Below are 24,723 nucleotides of genomic sequence, written 5' to 3'. Positions count from 1 at the left end.
TTCATTAACTCTTTTCCAATTTTAAATTTGTGTCAGGACATTGTCTTAAACATCTTAACAGCCTGTGGAGAGAGAGTGACAGGTTCCAGTAAGAGTAAGACAAAACCAGACTTAGAGACAGGGGCAAGCAGAACTAAATTGGAGATCTGGGACTCATAGTTAGTTGGCCTCCCATTCCAAAATGGTTGGACTTACCGATGGAGACACAGATGTTCACACACTAATGGCCCCTGTCACTACAGGTGATGACATCACTTCCTCTTCAAGTCATTCTGAGCAGAGAAGTTATGAAATGTAGTAAAATGGTAGCACTCTCTGTCTGGAAAACATTTCTTATTTGATTGTCTGTGCCAATTCACCTTGCTGCACTGCACTGCATCACAGGGAAAGGGATGGAATGTGCTGTACATATAGGAATATGGCACATTCTTGCCTTTGTCCCTGCGTTGAGGCTGTTTCGGCAGCCTAGCACCAATGCAGGCAGACTTGCATCATCATGCAAGTGTGCCTGCATTGTAAGGAGGATTGTTTTTGTGCAGGAAGGGGCACTTTCCTGCACAAGAAACAAATACCATGAGGCCTTTTCCCCTTTCTACATGTGCTGCAGGATGCAGCACATATAGATTCAGGAAAGAACTAGGGGGAATTAAGATATTTATCCACGTTGTGCCTCACCTGGGAAGGCGTAGCTTTTTGGCGCATTTCCAAGTGTACCACCTTGAGTGAATCTGGGAATGCATCAAAATCCATGGGTGTTGCATTGGAACACCCATGCAACACCCATGGAATGCCTCTCTGGGGTAGAGTATTGCAACGCACCACAGCGATTTGCACTGCATTATTCCACATTTATGAAACCACTCAGCGACACACAAGGTAGCCTTCAAAATCTCATTTTTAAGTTGCGCTGTTTATGTACAATGCAACGTGGTGCATGTGCAACACAACTGGGCTCAGAAATATGGCCCCAGATGTTTCCAAGATATACATTTCACTTAAGAGTAGCAGATACATACAACTTACTCCAGAGCAGATAAAGGGAGCTTTCTAAATTTGTCAGGCAGGTTTGTTTTTCACTCTAGGCTTCGTGAAGCAATATGTCTGACTTAGGAGAATCAGAAGCCTTTATTTCATAAAAAAAATGTAAAACAGTCTCATTGTAGTAATAATTGCAGAGTAAAGCTAAAAAGGAAAAAAAAAATTGTTTCTGAGAGTTCGTGCCTCCAACCGTATGCAATCCTGTGTAGCAGCAGCGGACATACAAGCACAATAGAAACTGGAAAGTAAGGGTAATCTCGAAAGGCAGTAGGATACTGGATTGTTGGTCACTGCACAGTGCTGCTCCCCTTCTGATTATCATTGTGTGCACCCATATATTTGTGACACGTTAGAATATAATCCAATATTGAGTCAAACACAACATAGATTTAATGTGGTTCCCATCTAGATGAGCAAAACAGAACTATTGCTTTTTCCTTCACACTCTGGGCAGAAAAATAATTTTTCAAAGCCATCTCAACACTTTTTACTCAAACCAGAACGTTTCACCTTCAGTTCCTGCCTACTATGATATGAAAGGTTTGGTTTTGAGGCAGGCATTTGACATCATTAAGCTGCAATGTAATTAGAGAAACACATTTGTTTTTGCATTCCAACAGAATCAGGCGCTCCGATGTCACCTAAAACAGTATCCTCGTCAACATTATCAACACAAATAAGACCAACAGCAACAACAAAAACAACAGCAAAAAAGCGAATAAAAGTAATACATCGGAAAGTTGCAATGGAAACTAAAAAAACAGCACAAACGGTAACATCACCAACATTTTCATCAACACCACCACCAACCTCAGCAACATCATCCACAACATTAACAACACCTGCAACCACAACAACATTACCACCTACAACAACAATAACTAGAGCAACAGCCACAGCAACAATACCAACATCAACAACCAACGCAACAATCCAGACAACAGTAACACGACCAGCAGGTAACTTCAAATTCTTATAGCACATACGTCACGGTTATGGTATTTTGTATAGTTGATTATGTTGTAACTCAATGGATTGTGTAGGCAGTGGGATGAAACCGAGGTTAGTGGAAAGAATAGATGCACCTGTGAATTAAAATGAGATTACATGGGTGCCAACCATATTATGTATAAGACGAAGCAGATGTGGTTGGGCCTATGATTGACTGGCAGAGAAGAATCAAAAAGTGGCATTAGGTTGTACCAAAATAGAATATGCCAGATACATTCTGATAAATTATTCTGTGAACAGTGTTTTAACGGTCTATCTGTTAGTAATCTTTTCAATGTGTGCAAGTCATACACTTGTAATTGTGTAAATGCATTTTACTAAGTTTAGTCCACATAAATCATATGCGTTCATGCATTTATTTTTTAAATGAATGGACCATGTATGAGTTATACTGAAAGAAAGTTGTTGAAAGAAAGTGAGCTAGAACAGAAGTATAGCACGTTTTACGAACAAGAACGGCTGATATATATTTGTATTTGTTATCGTATGTTATGATTTTTTTTTGTTTAAAAAGGCTTTAAGAGTCCAGACCTGAAAACGCAAGGCAGTTTTTAGTTATTATCTTGAGTTTCTAACACTGAAAATTATTTGATTGATTGTTTTTCTTTAAATGTAATATCATCATCAGTATTTACATACTGTCATTCCTTTATTTATTATGGGATTAAATAAGCCATGCATCCACCAATTCTCAAATCACATATTGCTGTGCTGTCCTTTTGGCGGTATGCATGAGGCCTCTGTCAGCTATCTGATATCTGCATGTGTTCGCCTTCATTAACTCTTCTGCAATTTTAAATCTGTGTCAGGACTTTGTCATATAGGGCCTGCACAAATCTTAACAGTGTGTGGAGAGAGAGGGTGGAACAGATTCCAGTAAGAGTAAAACAACACCCGTCTTAGAAACAGGGGCAAGCAGAACTATATTGGAGTTCGACTCTTAGTCAGTTGGCCTCCCATTCCAAAATGGTCGGGGTTACCTATGGAGACACACATGTTCACACTATTACAGACCCAAGATGGGCCCGGTCACTACAGGTGATGACATCACTTCCTCTTCAAGTCATTCTGGGCAGAGAAGTTATGAAATGTAGTAAAATGATAGCACTCTATGCCTGTCAAACATGTCTTCTCCCTTGCTGCACCTCTTCTGATTACACTATATTGTACATGTCCTGTACTGGATCTCTTGCCTTTAGACCTTCCCTTCTGCAGGCTTTGGGCACCCCCACTTACCGAATGTCCAAGCCACCTCCAGGACCAGCAATCCCTAGGTTCTGGAGGAAGTAAGTTTGTCCACTCACCTGGACTGACTACTACAGCTTCCACTTCACCATCTCAGTTTCTACCAACACTGGCACCACACGCCCCAGCTTCATGCGCAGAAACTGAAAAAAGGTATCAGAAGACCAGTGTAGCAACACTCTCAACTCCCACCTCCCAGACCCAGAACAGATTGTGAAGAACGTCTCCCAGTGGAGTACAGAATGCACAAACGCAATCGCCTCAACTGAGCCAGCCAAACGCAAAGTACAGTGTTTTAGAAAAAGGGGCAACCCAGGAACCCAGGGACGTGGGCTGGACAATTACTATAGAAAAAGGTGGTCCCTATGAGGGAAGTGTAACCTTAGACGTCCACGGCAATAGTATCACAAAAAACACAACTCTGCAGGTTAGTTATCATTATTCGATAAGTGCGATTCATATATTGCACAAATGGTTCACAAAGTTATGTGACAACATTTACATTTCTCAAAGAATAAGGTGCTCCTAACAAGTGACAAGCAGTGGAAGTCATACAGAGTGAATAAAAGAGTGCTTGTGCTATATACAGATATACATTCCGGTGACTGATTGGGACATGTTACTGGGACTGCTGTTATGCACGTCACTCATAATATGAGTGTCGAAAACCACGATCACATATTTAAACCAGGCTACATATGTTAACTTTTACATTTCAACACCTTAACACAATTATTTAGAACAAGGGCATCCTCAGTACAAAGTAAGAACGGGAGACACCAAAGGACTGGGGCAAAGAGACCCACAACCGAAGATGTATCTATCACTGTTTCAAGGAAACACCTCAGTGGACTGCATTACAGGCAGGGAACCATGTCACCAATTCATGCAGACAAGGCTGAGACAGATAATCTACTAATGCTTGTGTCCCGATGGGGGGCAAAAGAATTTTATAATATTAGATGGTGCAGTTCAAAGGGTATCAAGGCCCCCAAATGTTCAAGGAAATAATCACACAGTCAGTGGTGTTTATTTACATCTGTGCGCTCTGAATTATTCACGTGAAAGAGACTTCGCAACAACAATCAATTTTCCTGAACATTTGGGGGCATAGATACCTATTGAACTGCACGTTCCAATATTATCCAGTTTCTTTGCCTCCATCAGGACAATAGCGTCGGAGTACTCCTAGACCGTGGAGAAACAGCAGCCCTCATCCTCCTGTACCAGTCAATTGCCTTCAACACCGTCTTCCACCACATCTTGAGCAACAGACTCCACCAAATCGGAATCCAGGGAGATGTCCTCAAATGGTTCTCCTCTTACCTTACCAGAAGAAGCCAGAGAATCAGTCTCCCACCATTCACCTTGGAACCCAGGGAGACCATCTGCAGCATCTCATAAGGATCATCCCTCGGCCCCACCCTCTTCAACACGTACATGACCCCCTCTAGCCAATATCATTGCATACCATAGACTCAACATCTTTTCCAATGCTGATGACACCCAGCTCATCCTCTCGCTGTCAGAAGACCCCTCCATCACCAGAACCAGCTTCCACAGATGTATGGTGAACGTCACTGACTGGATGAAGGACAACTGTCTCAAGCTCAACACAGACAAGACCAAAGTCCTCATCTTTGGGAACAACACCTCACCATGGAGCAACAATTGGTGGCCTGCTGAACCCGGCCCTTCCCCATCATCTTGGATAGAAAGTTGTCTATGCAGAAACAGGTAAACGCAGTCGCATCTGCTTGCTCCCACACCCTAAGTATGCTCTTCAAGGTCTTCAGGTGGGTCCCAATCACCACCAGCAGGATCATCACGCAAGCCCTCGTCACCAGCAGGCTGCACTTCAGTAACCCCCCGTTATGTAGGAATCACAACACGCCTCCTGAAAAGACTACATACAATACAAAACTCAGCAGAAGACTCATCCTTGACCTCCCTAGACAGAAAGCAAAAACTGGCAACTCAATTATTGAAATAAATACACATTCCAGTAGTATATTCAAAACAAATAGGGGTGCTCATACACTAAAACACATCGTTGCCATGATGTGTAATGCCAGATTGCTAAAAAGCAGACCGGTAGCATGAACTAAACAAACATAAGATTAGTGGAGCACACCAAAATAATCAATATGTCCAAAATTTGAAGACAAATGTTGTCTTATTAGTCAAGTTGAGGAGAAACCATAAATTAAATCATTAGTGTTTCTCATACTGGTGTTGATATTTGTATCATATAAAAAAGAATACATAAACAAACATACAAGAGACGTATGTGAAAGAACAATGATGCCAAAGAGACACAAATTTTATGAACATAAAATTATCACAAAAATACAAATGTAACACAACCAGTGAAAACAATACATATATAGATATAAAATACAAAGACCATCAGCCGACACGTGTTTCGTCCAAACTGGACTTCTTCGAGGCTGAGAAAATCACAAATCTGCACCTCAGAAACGCTCCGGGAATTCAGAAAAGGACTTAAGACATGGCTGTTCTAATGAACAGAGCACTGTGAAGCAGCTTGCTACACCAGTGCCTTGAGACCCTCCTGGTTGATTTGCTGCACTCTAAAATCCAAATGATTGATTGTCAATATTGTTGTAATTCAATGCTATACTATTGTTATGTTAATTATAATCAAATTAGCAATTTTACAGGAGTATTGTGTTCAGCTATGGGTGGATATCCCTTTCCCCTAGTTTTCTTTTATTCTCTGTAGCGCCAAAACTATTCCACTAGAGCATTTGATTTTATCTAGTACTCTTGATGTTTTGGGTTCTGGAAAGTTGGAGGTGTGCTCCTGGAAGTCCTTATTAATACTGGTAGTCATGACAATTTGCCAGGCCAACAGGGACTCTGCTAATGACAGTTTGAAATATCTCTCCAAGGTAATAAAGAATACAGAGATAAAAAGTGCTCAAGTAGAAAGAGTGATTCTTTGAGATCCCTTTAATCAATTACAGAGTGAGCCTATTACTGTCCCTTCATTGACATAGACAAACCCATTTAGTATGGCACCTTCTGCTAACAGAGTCAAACACTTCAGCAGTTAATGATCCGTCTTATGGATCAGCTCTTTCTGCTAATACTGCAACTGCTTCTCTTGACAAATTTACAGGTGACCCAATTTTTTCAGGGATTTTGGCCCAATGTTACCTACATTTCCTTGCAGGACCACATAAGCTCTCAACAGAATTTACTGTACTGTATTTCTGCCTTTCTGCCATCTGCCTTTTCTGCCCTCTAGATTCAGAAAAGATCCCATCATTGACAAGTTCAATTCCTTTTCAGTTACATTTCAGGCTGTCTTTCAAAGGTAACCCACAAAACAAGAAGCTCATATGAGATTATTGACACTTTGTCAAGGTTCTCAGGGTATATATTGTTTTATATTACCCACTTTACAAAATTATTATTTCCAAGGCTGATTCTAGTTTTTACTCAAGGATCTTTACAGATCTTCACCTTACTGGATACTGGAACAGTAGGCATATTTGTGGATACCCATTTTGTGAAACAGAAAGAAATACCATTGCAAAACAAACAAAAGCAGAACCTACGTGTGCAGTAGATCATATCTCTCTAATATCAGGGGACATAACACAAGAAACACAGGATCTAATTCCCAAAATGCACTTTGTAGTAAGCTTTGTAGTACTACAGTAGAATCACAAAATGTATTACAAAGTGCTTTTCATAAACCCCACTTTTGTAATAACATACACTTTTGTAGTAACGTAAATGTTTGTTGTAATTTATACATATACATTACACTTTTTTAGCAACTTAAACTATTTATTTTCGATTTGAATACATTTTTACATTTTCCCAATACTCTACCAAGGGAAGACATCACAGTCTAGTTAGGGATCTCTGTATGGTCCAGGACAGGGAAAATTCGAACTAAATCATTTAACTCAAAAATAAATAGTAAAAGATTTGTATTTTAAATATTAATGCAAATTATTTTATGTATTTAATTACATATAAAGCTAAATTGAAAAAGCTGCACTCCTATCCTCCATTATTTTCCATGGAAAGGTGTTTGCAGTACCAGTGGTTGGCCATGTGTAGTCCGGATGTACTACAAAAGTGTAAGTTGCTACACAAGTGTAGTTTGCTACACAAGTGTAATTTGTGAATACCAAAGCGTAATAAACTTCTTCAAAAGTGTAAACGTAGTCAAAAATGTAACTTACATATGTGAATCAGGTACATAACCTTGCTTATGGGACACGTGAAACCTTTTTGATATTATAAATGCTCCAGCCTTTTTTCCATGTTTTTGCAAAGACCATTGCCTTCCTCCAAAAAACATGAATAACAAACCTGTCATAGTGGGCGTCACTTACAAAAGTAAACTGGCAACAACACTTCCACAGTATCATGATTTTTCCAATGTTTTTCAATGACCAAGTCATTTAGCAAATGATAGGTAGAATACTTGAATTCATCTCATCCACTAGTAATGACACAGGCTGCATCCCAATCCATTGGTTGTGTCCCAGTTCAGAGGGGACCTGGCAGGTGAGACTGATTTGTATATGACTGGTGTTTGTCTGAGGCACTACTGTGGGCAAAAAAGGTGAACTGGAATGCAACCCAAGTTGTTACCTGTGGTTGAAATTAATTGAAAAATTCCACTTATCGCTTTTTTGCACTCCTCTGAGCAACACCGCAGGTATTTCACGTATGTCTATTAATCACTCCTGTGCTCACTGTGCTTCGGTAACCAAGCTGCATCATATTCACAAGGCCAAAATGGCTGAAACTGATCTGGTGTTGCTTGTGGCCTAGTTCAGAGGGGCCCGGCCCTTGCAGTTCAGGCTGCACTGCACCCATAGAGATTAAGGCTAATCTGCATAAGGTTAGGTCCTGTTTGATGAATGATGGCGGGCAAAAAAGCAATGGATTGTGATGCTGCAATGTACCAGTGGCTGAGATTAACCACTCCACCATTACTTTTATTTCTCAGTTTGAAGCCTTAAGTGTGACAGATATAGGCCCAGTCATTAGTCCCATGCCCCCTGTGCCCTTAGAACCAAGCTGCACCCTACTGATGAGGCTGAGGATGAAACTGCTCTAATGTTTGAGCTTTGGTTCAAAGAGGGCCTGGCCTGGCAATTTCGGGCTGCACTGCTCCTGTTGGAGCAAGATCAAGGCTGATTTGCATATGGTTAGTTCCTGTCTGAGGTGGCATGGTGAGCAAAGAAACGATATATGGGATGCAGTCTGAGTAACTACAAGTGGCTGGGATAAATAGTAAATATTCCACCATTAATGTTTTTGCGTCTGGCTTCTGTTTCATGTTCCTGTACAGCCATTCAGCACTGATACTCAGAAATGACTATGCATTAGCATGCATCTTTATCTGCATCCTAGAAATTTTAAAAAGCAAATACTCAGGTTGTCTACTGTAGCTCAGTTGTAAAGAAATCCTGTACAGCTTTGCTGCCAAAACCTTGTTTTCATAGAATATTCAAGTTGTTGTTTTTCTAGGACCCCTCCAGTCTCTTTTTTTTCAGAGAAACAAAGAGTTTCTGCCACAAGATGACTTTGAAAGGGGGAGCTGTAATTCACAGTACAATACACACAGTGCACACTGCGATTTTTATCATTACCATGAGTCTCCACTTTTACCTCCTCGTAGGCGATATGATACTCATTTATCCTCTAATGGCTCAGATTCTAGTGGAGTTGTTTAACTCCTTACAGAACATGGTTCAGGACTTTTATCAGTGTATTCCAGGGACCTTCTGTTCTACCTATGCAACCTGAGACTTCACTGCTTTACCTACCTGTACCACCACTAGTCAATCCTACTTCATATACACAAGAGTTTTTTTTTCTTTCTTTTTTCGGAAAGTGCTGTATTATGCAGTGAGGCTGGTTAAGCATTACTAACCAGTACCTTCACGTAACCCTCAATAGGTCCTTTGAATTCACACTAATAATCCCTAGCTCAGTCCTGGTAGTGTGCCATACACCAGTCAGGCTTTATAGAGGAACATGTGTTGAGCGTTTCAGAGTACCAACATGGACGATAAGTAATTGACACAATTTGAAAGAAATCCAACACCAATTTATAAAAACAAAGCATCATTTTATATAGTTTTTTTACACCAAAATGATGACAATTGAATAAGTATGCCAGAGTTATGAATTTTAAAGCAAAAATAAATCAGTGCATTTCACTCTACCAAAACTTTAATGTTGTGCTCAGTGGAGAAATGGACAGCTATTCATTAGTTCCAGGAGTGTGGTTCTTGCCTGCTGCTGCAGGGTTGCCTTGCTGAGAGGTTCCTCTTTCCTTTGGAACCAGTTTCTGGTCCAGGACGAGTTAGTCTTGCAGTTGAAGGGTTGATTTCATAGGTGCAGTCTTTTACACCTTTTCCTTCATGCTGGTACTGAGGGGACAGGCTTGGGTCTCTTCTTTGTTATTTGTTGCAGGTCGATCAGATCTGAGGTTCTGGTGCCAGGGGAGCCCCTTAAATCCTAGATTTAGGGGCAATAGCAGTTTAGAAGCTAGCAGCTAATGGGCTTCTAGTCCCAACATCTAATACTCCCTGGAGGTGACCACATTCAGTGAGTGTGGCACCTTGTCTACTCAGAAGCCCTATTCTGCCATTTTTAAAAACTGCAGAATCTATCTTCCTCAGTACAGACCAGATAGCCCACCTTAGGGGTGTAGCTAGCCTTCTGGTGGTGTATGCCTCCTGACTGACCCGGACCGGGTTGCAAATGTGCCTGGGACCAAGGGTGTGGATTTTTCATTCTTTGGTAGGTAGCCTACTTGTATATCAAAGGCGGTGTGGCCCTTGAAGATCACGGACACTTCACTAGCTGTCCAGTCTGGGAGGGAGGTGGCCCCTCCAGCCCAGGAAAGCTGTTGTTTTCAACTCCTGGGAGTGTTCAAACCACCTGGGAGGAGGTCAGATTTCTGTCTTGATGACAGCAGCTGCATGCTTTCAGCCAGCTGACAGGAAAGGCTGGGGCAACAAAGTGGGCAACCTCTAACATATCCTGGGTGCACGCCACAATAAATCTGACTTTGGGAACTAGTTGGGTTTAATGAGACAAGTTGTTTGATACTAAAACTTACACTTTTCAATGGGACCATCAAAGCACCAGCCCATGTTATCCTATGGCCCCCTGAACACTTTTAGTAGCCCCTTATGTGCCCGGCCTTCTGGGCTCACTCGGAATACCTTAGGGGTGACTGACCTATATTAAAAATAGTGCTTTTACCTTGCTACTCATGTTGAGGGCAAAGTCGAGTTTGAGCTGTTTGCACTGCTCATGCAGTCTGCAATGGCTGAGTACTGTCGTCTGTTTACTTGGGTCACTCAAGGTGCACAATCTGTGCTTCAGGCCCTGCTGACCCCTTTAATTCCTATGCCCTGGGTACCACTGGTACCATTTACTAGGGACACTTATAACTGGGTTACCTTCCTTGCCAATTGGGTGGGTTACCAATTTACATGCATCATATTTTAAAGGGAGAGCAATGGAACTGGGGTTGGGTTAGCAGGCTTCAGATCAATTTCAGAGCCAAAACAAACCATGAGCAATAAAGAAGAGAAAAGTGTGGGGTGACGATGCAAGAGGGTCACTTTCATACATTTTACTTCAGACTCCACCATTATTGCCAACTCAATAGAAAATTGGGTTGACACTGACGATTGTAGAAAAGATAGCAATGAGGACACAGGTGCAGAGTACGTTGGTTATCTAGCACATGGATGACCAGATATTAAATCAGTTCACCGTTCATCAATCAGAGGATCAAATGTAGGTGCCATTAGAGTACAGGACAATGCCAGCCAAGAGTCAGAGTGCTGAGACCTGCCTTTGGTTTAATTGCGGGTGCTTTCATAGTGCTTTTGAGAGTTTCCTCAGAAGTTCTGCTTGTCAAACACATCTGCAGAAAATAGATGTAAGGGCATGGGTATTTTGAAACTGAACCCTGCTGTGCTTCCACCCACGCCTAACCATGTATTCTGCAGTTAGTAAAAAAAAAGGAATATTATACATACCGTTGGCAATGGATCCTATCACTACCAGAGCAAACAGTTTAGCTTATCATGAATTATTTACTGTTCTGTATCCCATGAAAACCCTAATCTTTAATTATATACATGTTCTAAACATTGTGAATGCATTTCACATCACACCAGCTGATACCGTAGTAGTTAGATCTTCTCACTGTACAAGCTGAGCAGCCTGAGCTGGTGGAAGATCTACACGTATGGACACAATGGGCATGATATCTTGAGGAGGACAGGGCAAGGTGGTAGGTAGTGAGAATTTAGCATCAGGTGGGCAAGGAGGAAGAAGAAGCGGAGCAGAGCTGAAAGTGTGATACTGTGTAGCAAGAAATGAGTAAAAAGGCAGGACTGGAGTAGGTGTGTAAAGGAGGTTGCTGTAAACAGCAAAGAACATGTCTAAATTGGAAGGAGTTTCTTCAAGTAGAGAGGTAAGTGAAATGTTAGACCACTCAAAGAAGGAAAGGATAGTAATCTAATTTCTGCGGTCATAGGATGGTGCAAGTATAGTACAAAGTCCATTATTTGATTCTGCCATGGCTCTGACTCTGTAGGCATCAGTGCAGGTGTATAGATTGCTCCCCATGGAGAAATTATTTCTGCTGCACATCCATCAAATTTCTTGGATTTCAGTTCTCATTCTCACTCTGAAAAAATATTGTCTTTACAAAGGACAATTCGGCTCTATTCAGGATGGAAATGGGTCTATAAAATGTTTGTTCAAGCTTACATACTCAAGAGTTTGTGTGTTCCCAAACTTTGCTGGTTATGTTTGCCCTGGAATGAATACTTCCTGCCCCTGGGAAATGGTTTAGCTATACATAACGTTTTCCATCGTGTGGTAAAATAAGGCATGGATACATTCCTTTGTAAGAGAACATTCTAGTTTTGTGACTTACAAAAGTGCATTCTCATTTGTAAATCAGGCCATTTACCTTATGCAGGTTGAAGTTACATATAACTAATATGTTGTGAATCAGGTCCTCTGTACTCAATCCCTTAAAAGTCATAGTCATTATTTTGTCCAATACTTCATCCAACCTGAAAAGCCATGTGAATTTGCACATTACACTGATGAGACAGTATACCCCATTCCTGCCTTCCTCAATTGACATTTTCTAGAAAACCAGGAGCATAGGTGGTCAGGTTTTAGGATATTGCAGTCTAGGGGTCATCTGTACAGTGTTGATGGTAAGAAATATGAAAGCAGGCCAGATAATACCTCTAGTTGGACATGCAGGCCTGATTTAGAGTTCGGCAGACATGGAACTGCATCACAAACGCAAAGGAGTACTCTGTTCTCCAAACTCTCAGTCCACCTGCTTCATTTAGTGTCGGGCAGACTGTAAATCTTGCATTGACAGAGTCATGTTGGCTCCTTTAACAGGATCCTTCCTTCAACAAAGTATATCCGCCAGAGTTAGGAATTCCCATGATCCGCTCTATTTAGGGGGGACCTGTGTATTTTTTTTTTTCTGGTCCATCACCACCAAGACAAAAAAACAATCATGACCCACATGCCCTCAGGTCGTAGGGGTCATTTTTTTTCTTATTTTTGTTTTTTTAAACACATTCTCGCTTTGGTAGTTGGCTTTTTAAACACAAAAAGCTTTTGAAAAGTTTTTGGGCTGGTCATCATGGCTGACAGTATTGTCGATTAAAATTCTCCTGCATTGTCAGGAACTACGATCATGGTGCTTCCTGTCAATGTAGACCATTTTGGAAAGGGCTGGCAGACAATTTAAAATTTGGTGAGTGGAGGTGCCTCTGAATGGCAGAGGTATTGTCTGCTGCTATCCTGATGGACCACAAAGTCCTAATCAGGCTCTCAATGTTTTAATAAGCTTTAAATTGAATCTGAAAGCAAACTGACAAAAAGTACAGTTTGCTTGCCCATACAGTTTTCAGTAGCATTCTGCTACATGTATATTCACTAGATATCAGCAGCTCTGATAATAGGTAGCACCATCTACCAGTGTGTTACTTTATGATCTGTGCAGTTTAGAATGAATGTCCCGCCAACTTGGCTCACAAATGATTTCTGTTTAATGCTGCAGTCACCGTGTTTGGTTAGGCACCCACATTTTGGATGTACAAATTCGAGATCATATTTATGGCCACGTGGAGCAGTGCAGCAAGTCACCTTGCTGCACTGCATCAGAGGGAAAGGGCTGGAATGTGCCGTACCTATGAGAATAAGGCACATTCTTACCTTTGTCCCTGCACTGGTGGCACTTTGGCAGCCTAGCGCCAACGCAGTCATCCTTGCATCATCATGCAAGGGTGCCTGCATTGTAAGGAGCATTGTTTTTGTGCAGGAAAGGGCACTTTCTGCACAAAAACAATCCCCATGAGGCTTTTCTCCTTTCTACATATGCTGCAGGATGCAGCAGATGTCACGGTTTCGGGCGGGTCTGATCAGGACTCTGGTTGGGACACCCCTTGAGGTCACCGAATATCCTAAAGAGGTAGTGTAGTGGGGCAGAAGAGCAGCTAAAGGCATACACGGAAAGGACAGCTATGGACAGACACAGGAAACAGGAAAGTAAAAGCAGAGCAACCCTTGTGGGAACAAATAGGAAACAGATTACTAGTGGACAAACACGCTGGGGTTGTACACAGAGTAAGGCGCAGAACCTCCCACAGTGACAGGGAATCTCAATGCCTCTGTGCAGTTTGCTCTTACAGATAGTCACCCTGCCAGCCCCATAGAAAGGAGGCAGCAGAAGTGATTCTGTCTCTGGACCCTAGAGCACAGACAAGGAAAGTACTTACATACACAAGACACACTCTTGAGGGTCCAGCTGGAAACACAGTAGTGATTCCTGAGAAAACAGCAATAGCACACTGTCACTGTTAGGCACGAAATACAACGTATAACACTGGACAAGGATGGGGGCTGGAATTGCCTCCTGGAAACCAGGAGCCAACCCCAGTACACAGGAGGACACGTATACACTGGTGAAGACTGATAGAACACTTACCAGACACAAAGAACCAATAAGAAACAGAAACAGAAGGGAACAAACAAAGAGGCAGAGGCAAGAACTAGGAACAGGCTCAGGCTGAAGTAAAGGCGGGACTAGGACTTGAAAACAGGGCGCAAACTTCTGGCTGGGGCAAACAGAGACAGGACTGGGAAACTGAGAACAGGCTCTGGCTGGAACAGGCAAGGACAGGACTGGAATACAGGGAGTAGGAAAAAAGCAGTAAACAGGACTGGAAAACAGAGAGCAGGTTCAGGCTGGAACAATCAGGAGCAGGGCAGAGAAACAGGAAACAGGATCAAGCTGGAACAGAACAGGAACAGGAACAAAACTGGAACACCATCCGACAAAGGGTCTGTAACACAAAGGAATCGAAGTCCGATGCACGACAGGGAGTTTGAGGAAATGGCTGCTTATAAGCAGTTCCAAGCTGGGCTGCACAGGAGAGGTTATAGGTGTGTGTAGTTTCGGACACTTGCAAGTCCTGGAGGAGAGGATCCAGTGAAAAGGAGCAACTGGACTTCTCCCATTGAAAACAATGGGAAACAGAATCCGGGTTTTCCTGACTACCAAGCTGTGCATTATGGGATTTGCAGTCCCAAGAAGCAAATGTAGTACTATACAAGTGTACCATAGAGAAAAGAGAAACAAACAGGGGTCAGCAAGGGACTCTAGATAGGTGTTCAAAGTGATTCCCAGGCTTCTGACAGTCCCCTTACAGCGCCCCCTGGAAATGGGACAACCGAGTCGTAACAGTATACCCCCTCCCACCAGTCTGCTCAAGAAGAGAAGGCAATCCTTTGGCTGAAAAAAGTTGAAGAGGAAAATCCAAAGCAAGAAAATCCAACACCAACCTTGGTTGATAAGTTTACAGTCCTGCCACAGATGAATCATCCAATGAGCAAAGCATGTATTAATACCCATATGGGCTCCGATGTCTTTCCTCTTTATTGTTCGAGTGATACGGGAGGAGTGCATGGAGTTGGTTTCTGGTGAAGTGGATTCAGGAGCAAGGAGATCTGGAATTGCATCATGGGGGGTATTCTTTAGGACTTTAGTTTCCTGTTCAGTACTGTCTTCTTTGGAGGAGATAATTGGCGTATTAGTAACTGTAAGGTCTGTAACTCCTTCCGACAAGCAGGATATGTCTGTTTCTGCAGTAGTATTTGCATTGATTGTGGTCTGAGGCTTGCAAAGAATAGAGACTTGGGAGACATGGGTAACTGGTGTTCTCAAGGTAAACATGAAAAAGTCAGAATTATCTTTCATCTTGGATGACTTTGGAGTATCAAATTCAGGAGCAACAGGAGTTTTCATGTCTTTAGAAACTGGATTGACATCTGAGAATGTAGAAGTTCCACAAACTAATTCTTTAGGGTGATCTTCAGACAAGACTGGGATTTCTTCATTGCAAGTGCTCTGTTGTGTGTTCGTGGTATCAGAAATGGTTTCTTTGCAAGGTGTTTCTACTACAGGTAGTTCATCTTCAACTCTGTTAACATTGAAAGGTTGTTCTTTGGGAAGAAATAGAACTGGAGTCTCTTCAGAAATCACCTTTACACTGTTACCTACATTTTCAGCTCTAGCCTTTAAATTGATGATGGTTTCTTGCAATAAAACACTAAGAACAGTACTTATCATCAGATCTTCGAATACAAGATTTGAATTCAAGTTTTTAGTTTCAGTGGGAAATATTACATCTTTCAGTACTTGAGCTTCGTTTTCAGATTGCTGGTTTTTAGGAGTCTTTAGTTTCAGGGACACAGCAGGTGACATTGGTGTGGCTGGTTTCACATCAAGATCAGATACTGGTAGCTCAGAGATCTTGTCTTCACTAATCGTGGAGCTGGAAACAGGATACACATTGGCAGGGATCAGCAGGTCAGGATCAGTGGTTGAGGCTGCAACTGTGTCCAGTTCTAGGAGAAGGCTTTCATTTCTTATGACAGGCTGTTCAGTTTCAGATTGCTGGCTTTCTTCCTTGTCTGAATTCTCCACGGTTTGCTTTGACACAGAAGAGATTCTTAAACTTTCTGAGAAGTCCATTACATTCTTAGTAATTGGAGGTATTTCTTCATGGTCAGAAAAATCCATTAGTTTACTTGAAACAGGAACTGTCTCTTTATTGTCTGAAAATTCTATAATATTGTTTGAAAGGGCAGGAGTATCCCCACAATCTGAAAATTCTGGTGTGTGCGCCATTTGAACAGCACTATCTGCAGGTTTGTTCACAGCAAGGCAGGAACCACTGTCATCACTAGATTCAGATTCTTCAACACTGTTGCACAACTTGCCATTAATCTCCAGTAAAGTCACATCTTGGTTTCTTAAGGTGCAGCTGTTGGAGTCTGCATCAGAACTCTCTTCTTCCTTTGGCTTTATTTGTTCTGCTACAGGGGCTGAGACACTTCCCTCTGAAGACTCTGATCCATCCTTTGAATCAATAGGTGTCAAATCTTTCAGAGATGTCAGAGATTCAATCAACGGTACAGGAATTTTCACTGGAGAACCACAGGCTGAGGGAGAGTCTGAAGAAGAGGCTGATATATTTATAACTGGAGCAGTCTTTTGACATTCATTCATAGCAGGGAAAATCTGCTCTATAGTAGTCTTTGGAGAAGCACATGAGGTAGCATACTGTTCTTTAAGCCAAAGCTGGTAATCATTTTCTTTTTTCAGGTTTTCAAATTGCCTTGCAGTAGTTTCCATCAGCTGCTCTGTTACTTCGTCTACCTTACAGATAAACAGAATGTCTGGTTCTGACAACAGTGAAATATGCATTGATGAAAAGAGCCCACGTGCACAATTTCTTGTGTAGGTTACAACATATTCATCATAGAAGTCCAATATCTGCCTTTTAATCTGCCAAAACTGCTCTTTTAGTGTGTGTATGTCCATATTGTTATCAAACCCACTCAGAATAGAAAAGGGTTTAGCAGAGCTTTTAGGGATTGAGACTGGTGTATTATCATCCAGTTTGGGAAGAGCACAAGCCTTTTGAGTTGAACTAAGGAATCCCACAGTCTTTACTGATCCCTTTGATACAGGTTCTATCCTGCTGACTTGAAAGCTCTGAGGGACTGGTAGGTCTTTATAAGAGTCAGCACTACACTTTGAATTCTGAGAAACTGGCCTAGATGGGCTGAAGCACTCAACAGAAAACAAGGGAATCCCTAGTGGGGCTTCTTGAACAGTGTCAGGGTTCTTTGTTTTGACAGAGTCCTGGAAGTGAATTTGGGATGCACTAGCATGAGGCAAGGAATTAACCAGGTTTTCTTGAGAGTAAATGTCTTGTGCAGAAGTAGCAAAAGCACTTTCAATGTTAGGAACATTCTCCCCTGTTTGAGGTAATAGAACCTCCAAAAACTCATTATTACTTTGTAATTCTTCTACCGACAGGGATTGGGGGTCATAATCACAGATATTATAATAGTTGAACATTGTTGGATCAGCAAGCCACGCAATGTAGTACTGCATTTGCAATCTTTGATTTTCTTTAACAAGTCTATCCTTTAAACTAAGGCCTTTTTTAGAGGTCTTCAGAGAATGTCTAGGTTTAGAAAGGGGTGTCTTAACATGACAGGAAAACATTTGAGGTCTGTGTGTGCCTTTGCTGTCTGGGGAGCTTGAAATTTTTGGGTCGTGCATTCTGTCACGGTTTCGGGCGGGTCTGATCAGGACTCTGGTTGGGACACCCCTTGAGGTCACCGAATATCCTAAAGAGGTAGTGTACTGGGGCAGAAGAGCAGCTAAAGGCTTACATGGAAAGGACAGCTATGGACAGACACAGGAAACAGGAAAGTAAAAGCAGAGCAACCCTTGTGTGAACAAATAGGAAACAGATTACTAGTGGACAAACACGCTGGGGTTGTACACAGAGTAAGGCGCAGAACCTCCCACAGTGACAGGGACTCTCAATGCCTCTGTGCAGTTTGCTCTTACAGATAGTCACCCTGCCAGCCCCATAGAAAGGAGGCAGCAGAAGTGATTCTGTCTCTGGACCCTAGAGCACAGACAAGGAAAGTACTTACATACACAAGACACGCTCTTGAGGGTCCAGCTGGAAACACAGTGGCGATTCCTGAGAAAACAGCAATAGCACACTGTCACTGTTAGGCACGAAATACAACGTATAACACTGGACAAGGATGGGGGCTGGAATTGCCTCCTGGAAACCAGGAGCCAACCCCAGTACACAGGAGGACGCGTATACACTGGTGAAGACTGATAGAACACTTACCAGACACAAAGAACCAATAAGAAACAGAAACAGAAGGGAACAAACAAAGAGGCAGAGGCAAGAACTAGGAACAGGCTCAGGCTGAAGCAAAGGCGGGACTAGGACTTGAAAACAGGGCGCAAACTTCTGGCTCGGGCAAACAGAGACAGGACTGGGAAACTGAGAACAGGCTCTGGCTGGAACAGGCAAGGACAGGACTGGAATACAGGGAGTAGGAAAAAAGCAGTAAACAGGACTGGAAAACAGAGAGCAGGTTCAGGCTGAAACAAGGCAGGAGCAGGGCAGAGAAACAGGGAGCAGGCTTTGGAAGAAACAAACAGATACAAGGCTAAGAGATAGGGAGCAGACTCTGGCTGGAACAATCAGGAGCAGGGCAGAGAAACAGGAAACAGGATCAAGCTGGAACAGAACAGGAACAGGAACAAAACTGGAACACCATCCGACAAAGGGTCTGTAACACAAAGGAATCGAAGTCCGATGCACGACAGGGAGCTTGAGGAAATGGCTGCTTATAAGCAGTTCCAAGCTGGGCTGCACAGGAGAGGTTTCAGGTGTGTGTAGTTTCGGACACTTGCAAGTCCTGGAGGAGAGGATCCAGTGAAAAGGAGCAACTGGACTTCTCCCATTGAAAACAATGGGAAACAGAATCCGGGTTTTCCTGACTACCAAGCTGTGCATTATGGGATTTGCAGTCCCAAGAAGCAAATGTAGTACTATACAAGTGTACCATAGAGAAAAGAGAAACAAACAGGGGTCAGCAAGGGACTCTAGATAGGTGTTCAAGGTGATTCCCAGGCTTCTGACAGTCCCCTTACAGCGCCCCCTGGAAATGGGACGACCGAGTCGTAACAGCAGATAAAGAATCAGGAAAGAACTAACGGAATGAAGATAATTCTCCACGTTATACCTTACCTGGGAAGGCATAGCTTTTAGGCGTATTGCCAAGTGTACCATTTTGGGTGAATCTGGGAATGCATCAAAGTCCATAAATGTTGCATTGGGACACCCATGCAACACCCATGGAATGCCTCTCTGGAGTAGAGTAATGCAATGCACCACAGCGATTTGCACTGCATTTCTCCAGATTTCTGAAACCACTCAGCGACACACAAGGTAGCCTTCAAAATCTCATTTTTAAGTTGCATCATTCATGCAGAACGCAACGTGGTCCATGTGCAACACAACTGGGCTCCGAAATATGGCCCTAGATGTTCCCAAGATTTACATTCCACTTAAGAATAGCAGATACATACAACTTACTCCACAGCAGATAAAAGGAGCTTTCTAAATTTGGCAGCCGGGTTTGTTTTTCACTCTAGGCTTCACAAAGCAATATGTCTGACATTAGGAAAGTCAGTAGCCTTTATTCCATAAAAAAATGCAAAACAGTCCCATTGTAGTAATAATTGCAAAGTAAAGCTAAAAAGGAACATTATTTTTGTATCTGAGAGTTAGTGCTTCCAACAGCATGCAATCCTGTGTAGCAGCAATGAACGCACAAGCGCAATAGAAACTGGAAAGTATGGGGAGATCTCAAAAGACAGTAGGATACTGGATTTTTGTTCACTGTACAGTGCTGCCTGCTCCCCTTCTGATTATCATTGTGTGCACCCATATCTTTGTGACAAGTTAGAATATAATCCACTATTGAGTCAAACACAACATAGATTTAATGTGGTTCCTATCTAGATGAACAAAACAAAACTATTTCTTTTTCCTTCACAATCTGTGGAACAAATGGGGGCAAAATAATTTTTCAAAGCCATCTCAACACTTTGTACTCAGACCAGAATGTTTCACCTTCAGTTCCTGCCTACTATGTTATAAAAAGTTTGGTTTTGAGGCAGGCATTTGACATCACAATTGTACTTAAGCTACAATGTAATTGGAGAAACAAATTTGTTTTTGCTTTCCAACAGAGTCAGGAACTCTGTCTCCTACAACAGTATCCTTGTCAACATTATCAACACAAATAGAAACAAAATCAACAGCAACAACAAAATCAACAGCAACAACAAAAACAACAGCAAAAAAACGAATAAAAGTAGTACATCGGAAAGTTACAATGGAAACTAAAACCACAGCACAAACAGTAACATCACCAACACTTTCATCAAAAGCACCACCAACGCCACTACCAACCTCAGCAACTTCACCCACAACATTAATAACACCGGCAACTACAACAACAACATTACTACCTACAACAACAATAACCAGATCAATAGCCACAGCAACAATACCAACATCAACAACCAAAGCAACAATACAGACAACAATAACACAACCAGCACCAGAGACTACACCAAAACCAACAACAGTACCGACAGCAATAAAAACAACAACAGCAACAACCAAACCAGAAGGTAACTTCAAAATCTTATAGCACATATGTCATGGTTATGGTATTTTGTATAGTTGAATATGTTGTAACTCAATGGATTGTGTAGGCAGTGGGATAAAACTGAGGTTAGTGGAAGGAATAGATGCACCTGTGAATTAAAGTGTGATTACATGGGTGCCAACCATATTATGTATAAGATGAAGCAGGTGTGGTTGGGCCTATGATTGACTGGCAGAGAAGAATCAAAAAGTGGCATTTGGTTGAACCAAAATAGAATATGCCAGATACATTATGATAAATTCTTCTGTGAACGTTGTTTTAACTGTCTACCTGTTAGTCATCTTTTCAAGGTGTGCGAATCATACACTTGTAATTGTGTAAATGCATTTTACTAAGTTTAGTCCAACATAAATCATATGCGCTCATGCATTTATTTTTTTAATTAATGGACCGTATGAGTTATACTGAAAGTTGTTGAAAGAAAGTGAGCTAGAACAGAAGTACAGAAGTATAGCACATTTCATTAAAAAGAACAGCTGGTTTATATTTTTATTGTCAGAGTGTGTAATTTTTTTTGTGTTTAAAAAGGCTTTGTGAGAGTCCAGACTTGAAAACGCAAGGCAATTTCCAGTTATTATCTTGAGTCTCTAAAGCTGAAACTGATTTGATTGATTGTTTTTCTTCAAATGTAATATCACCATAAGTATTTAAATACTGTCATTCCTTTATTTTTTATGGGATGAAACAAACCATGCATCCACTTACTCTAAAGTCATATATTTCTGTGCTGTCCTCATGGTGGTACCCATGGACCCTTTGTCAGCTATCTGATATCTGCATGTGTCTGCCTTCATTAACTCTTTTGCAATTTAAATCTGTCAGGACCTTCAGTCATATAGCGTCTGCACACTTCTTAACAGCCTGTGGAGAGAGAGTGACAGATTCCAGTAAGAGTAAGACAACACCTGTCTTGGAGAAAGGGGCAAGCAGAATTGGAGATCGGGGACTCATAGTCAGTTGGTCTCCCATTCCAAAATGGTCTGGCTTACCTATGGAGACACAGACGATTACACACTATTACAGACCCAAGATGACCCCTGTCACTACAGGTGATGACATCACTTCCTCTTCCAAGTTGTTCTGGGCAGAGAACTTATGAAATGTAGTAAAGTGGTAGCAGTCTCTGCCTGGCAAACATGTCTCATTGGATTGTCTGATTCTCGCATTAGTTGCCACTCAGACTTCTTCCTTGCTGCACCTCTTCTGAGTACACTATATTGTACATGTCCTGTACTGGATCTCTTGCCTTTAGACCTTCCCTTCTGCAGGCTTTGGGCACTCCCACTTACCGAATGTCCAAGCCACCTTTTGGACTAGCGATCCCTAGGGTTCTGGTGGAAGTAAGTGTGTCCGGCTTACCTGGACTGACCACTACAGCGTCCACTTCACTATCTCAGGTTCTACCAACACTGGCATCATGCTCCCTAGCTCCACACGTAGAAACTGAAAAAAGGTATCAGAAGCCCAGTGTAACAACGCTGTCAACTCCCACTGCCCAGACCCAAAACAAACTGAGAAGAACTTCTCCCAGTGGAGCACAGAATGCACCAACACAATCGCCTCCTCCAAGAAAGCCAAACCTAAAGTACCATGTTTTAGAAAACAGGGACAATCCAGTAACCCAGGCATGTGGGCGGGACAATTAATATAAAAAAAGGTGGTCCCTATTGGTAAGTGTAGTCTTAGACTTCCATGGCAATAGTGTCACAAAAAACACAACTTTGCATGTTAGTTATCATTATTCAATAAGTGCTTTTATTTTGACAATTGTATTCATATATTGCACAAGTGGTTCACAATGGTATAAAACAACATTTACATTGCTCAAAGAAAAATGTGTTCCTAACAAGTGACGGTGCAGTGGAAGTCAAATAAAGTGAATAAAAGTGTGCTTGTGCTATATACAGATATATATCACGGTGACTGATTTGGACAATATGGTGTTATGAACGACACTCATATTTAAACTAGGCCATATATGTTAATTTTGACGTTTTGACCCCTTAACACAATTATTGAGAACAGGGGCATCATCAGTACAAAGTAAGAACAGGAGATACCAAAGGACTGGGGCAAAGAGACCCACAACAGAAGATGTATCTATCACTGTTTCAGGAAAAAGCTCTGTGGACTGCATTAGAGGCAGGGAACTGTGTCACCAATTCATGCAGACAGGGCTGATGCAGATAATCTACCAATGTTTGTGTCCCTAACAGGCCTGTCATAGTGGAATTTACTTACGAAGGTAAACTGGCAACAACACTTGTAAACATATTTCCACAGTATCTAGATTTTACTAATGTTTTTTAATGAACAAGGAATTTAACAAATGTCAGATAGAATACTTGAATACATCTCACCCACTAGTAATTACACAGGCTGCTTCCCAATCCATTGGTTGTGTCCCATTTAAGAGGAGACCTGGCCTGGCAGGTGAGACTGATTTGTATATGACTGGTTTGTGTCTGAGGTGCTACTGTAGGCAAAAAAAAGTGGACTGGGATGCAACCCAAGTAGCTACAAGTGGTTGAAATGAATTGAAAAATTCCACTTATCGCCTTTTTGCGCTCCTCAGAGTGACATCCTAAGTATAAGTATGCCTATTAATCACTCCTGTGCTCCCTGTGCTTCAGTAACCAAGCTGCATCATATTCACAATGCCAAAATGGCTTTGAGATTAAGGCTGATCTGCATACGGTTAGGTCCTGTTTGATATGTGATGGCGGGCAAAAAAACTACGGCTGTGATGCTGCAATGTAATTAGTTAATTTAACCACTCCACCATAACTTTTTTTAATTTCTCAGCTTGACGCCTTTAGTGTCACAGATATATGCCCAGTTGTGAGTCCCATGCTCCCTGTGCCCCTAGAACCATGCTGTACCCTACTGACGAGGCTGAGGATGAAACTGCTCTAGATCTTCAGTTCAGAGTGGGCCTGGCCTGGCAATTCGGGCTGCACTGCTCCTATTGGAGCAAGAAAAAGGCTGATTTGCATATGGTTAGTTTCTGTCTGAGGTGGCATGGTGAGCAAAGAAACAATATATGGGATGCAGTCTGAGTAACTACCAGTTGCTGAGATAAAGTTTAAATATTCCACCATTAATGTTTTTGTGTCTGGCCTCTGTTTCATGTTCCTTTTGGACTGTACAGGCATGCAGCAATAATGTTCAGAAATGGCTAGGAATAAGCATGCACCTTTATCTGCATCCTAGAAACCTTGCAGCGCGAATATGCTGTTTTTCAATGTTTTGGTTTTGTTCTCTATCTTTCCCAAAATATTTCTTTATTTCATATTTCACTACCAGCAAGCATGGGATAGAAATCAGGGTCCAGATTCAGGAAGCATGGTGTTGCCTGGAATTAAAGGAAAGTGGCTGCAGGTGGCTAATTTTGAAGTAAGAGAGAGTAAATGTTTTTGAGGAAGACCGCACATGTTTTTCATCAGTCTAACATTTCTTTTGACACAAAGATGTCTCATACTGTTATACAGTGGCTTTTAACATAGTGCTAGCGTTCTCCAGCATTAGACTTTCAAAGATTCACTTCCTTGACTTCATGAGATGGTCTTCCATTAGCACAGAGGAGTGTCACCCCTCTGCCTAAAATGCCACTCAGGGATGAAAAATAAAATTGTAATAAAGTCAATCTATTACCATTTTATTTTCTATCTTCCCATCCGGAACTGAGTGTTGTGACAGCCATCCAGACATGCACAATTTAAACTT

At 41.8% G+C, this 24,723-nt stretch overlaps 1 protein-coding gene across 1 annotated transcript in view; it reads left to right on the top strand.

Moving 5' to 3' along the window:
* The window catches only part of LOC138301678 (uncharacterized), a 175,494-nt gene that overhangs the window by 79,958 nt on the left and 70,813 nt on the right, over nucleotides 1–24,723 (top strand). The window contains exons 7-9 of the mRNA XM_069242193.1: nucleotides 1,659–1,997; nucleotides 20,513–20,978; nucleotides 21,275–21,306. Coding sequence (XP_069098294.1) covers nucleotides 1,659–1,997; nucleotides 20,513–20,978; nucleotides 21,275–21,306 — 837 coding nt within the window. The remainder of the gene's footprint in view (nucleotides 1–1,658; nucleotides 1,998–20,512; nucleotides 20,979–21,274; nucleotides 21,307–24,723) is intronic.

The sequence above is a fragment of the Pleurodeles waltl genome, chromosome 6 (assembly GCF_031143425.1).
Source record: "Pleurodeles waltl isolate 20211129_DDA chromosome 6, aPleWal1.hap1.20221129, whole genome shotgun sequence".
NCBI lineage: Eukaryota > Metazoa > Chordata > Amphibia > Caudata > Salamandridae > Pleurodeles > Pleurodeles waltl.
This window is presented reverse-complemented; position numbering and strand designations above follow the sequence as displayed.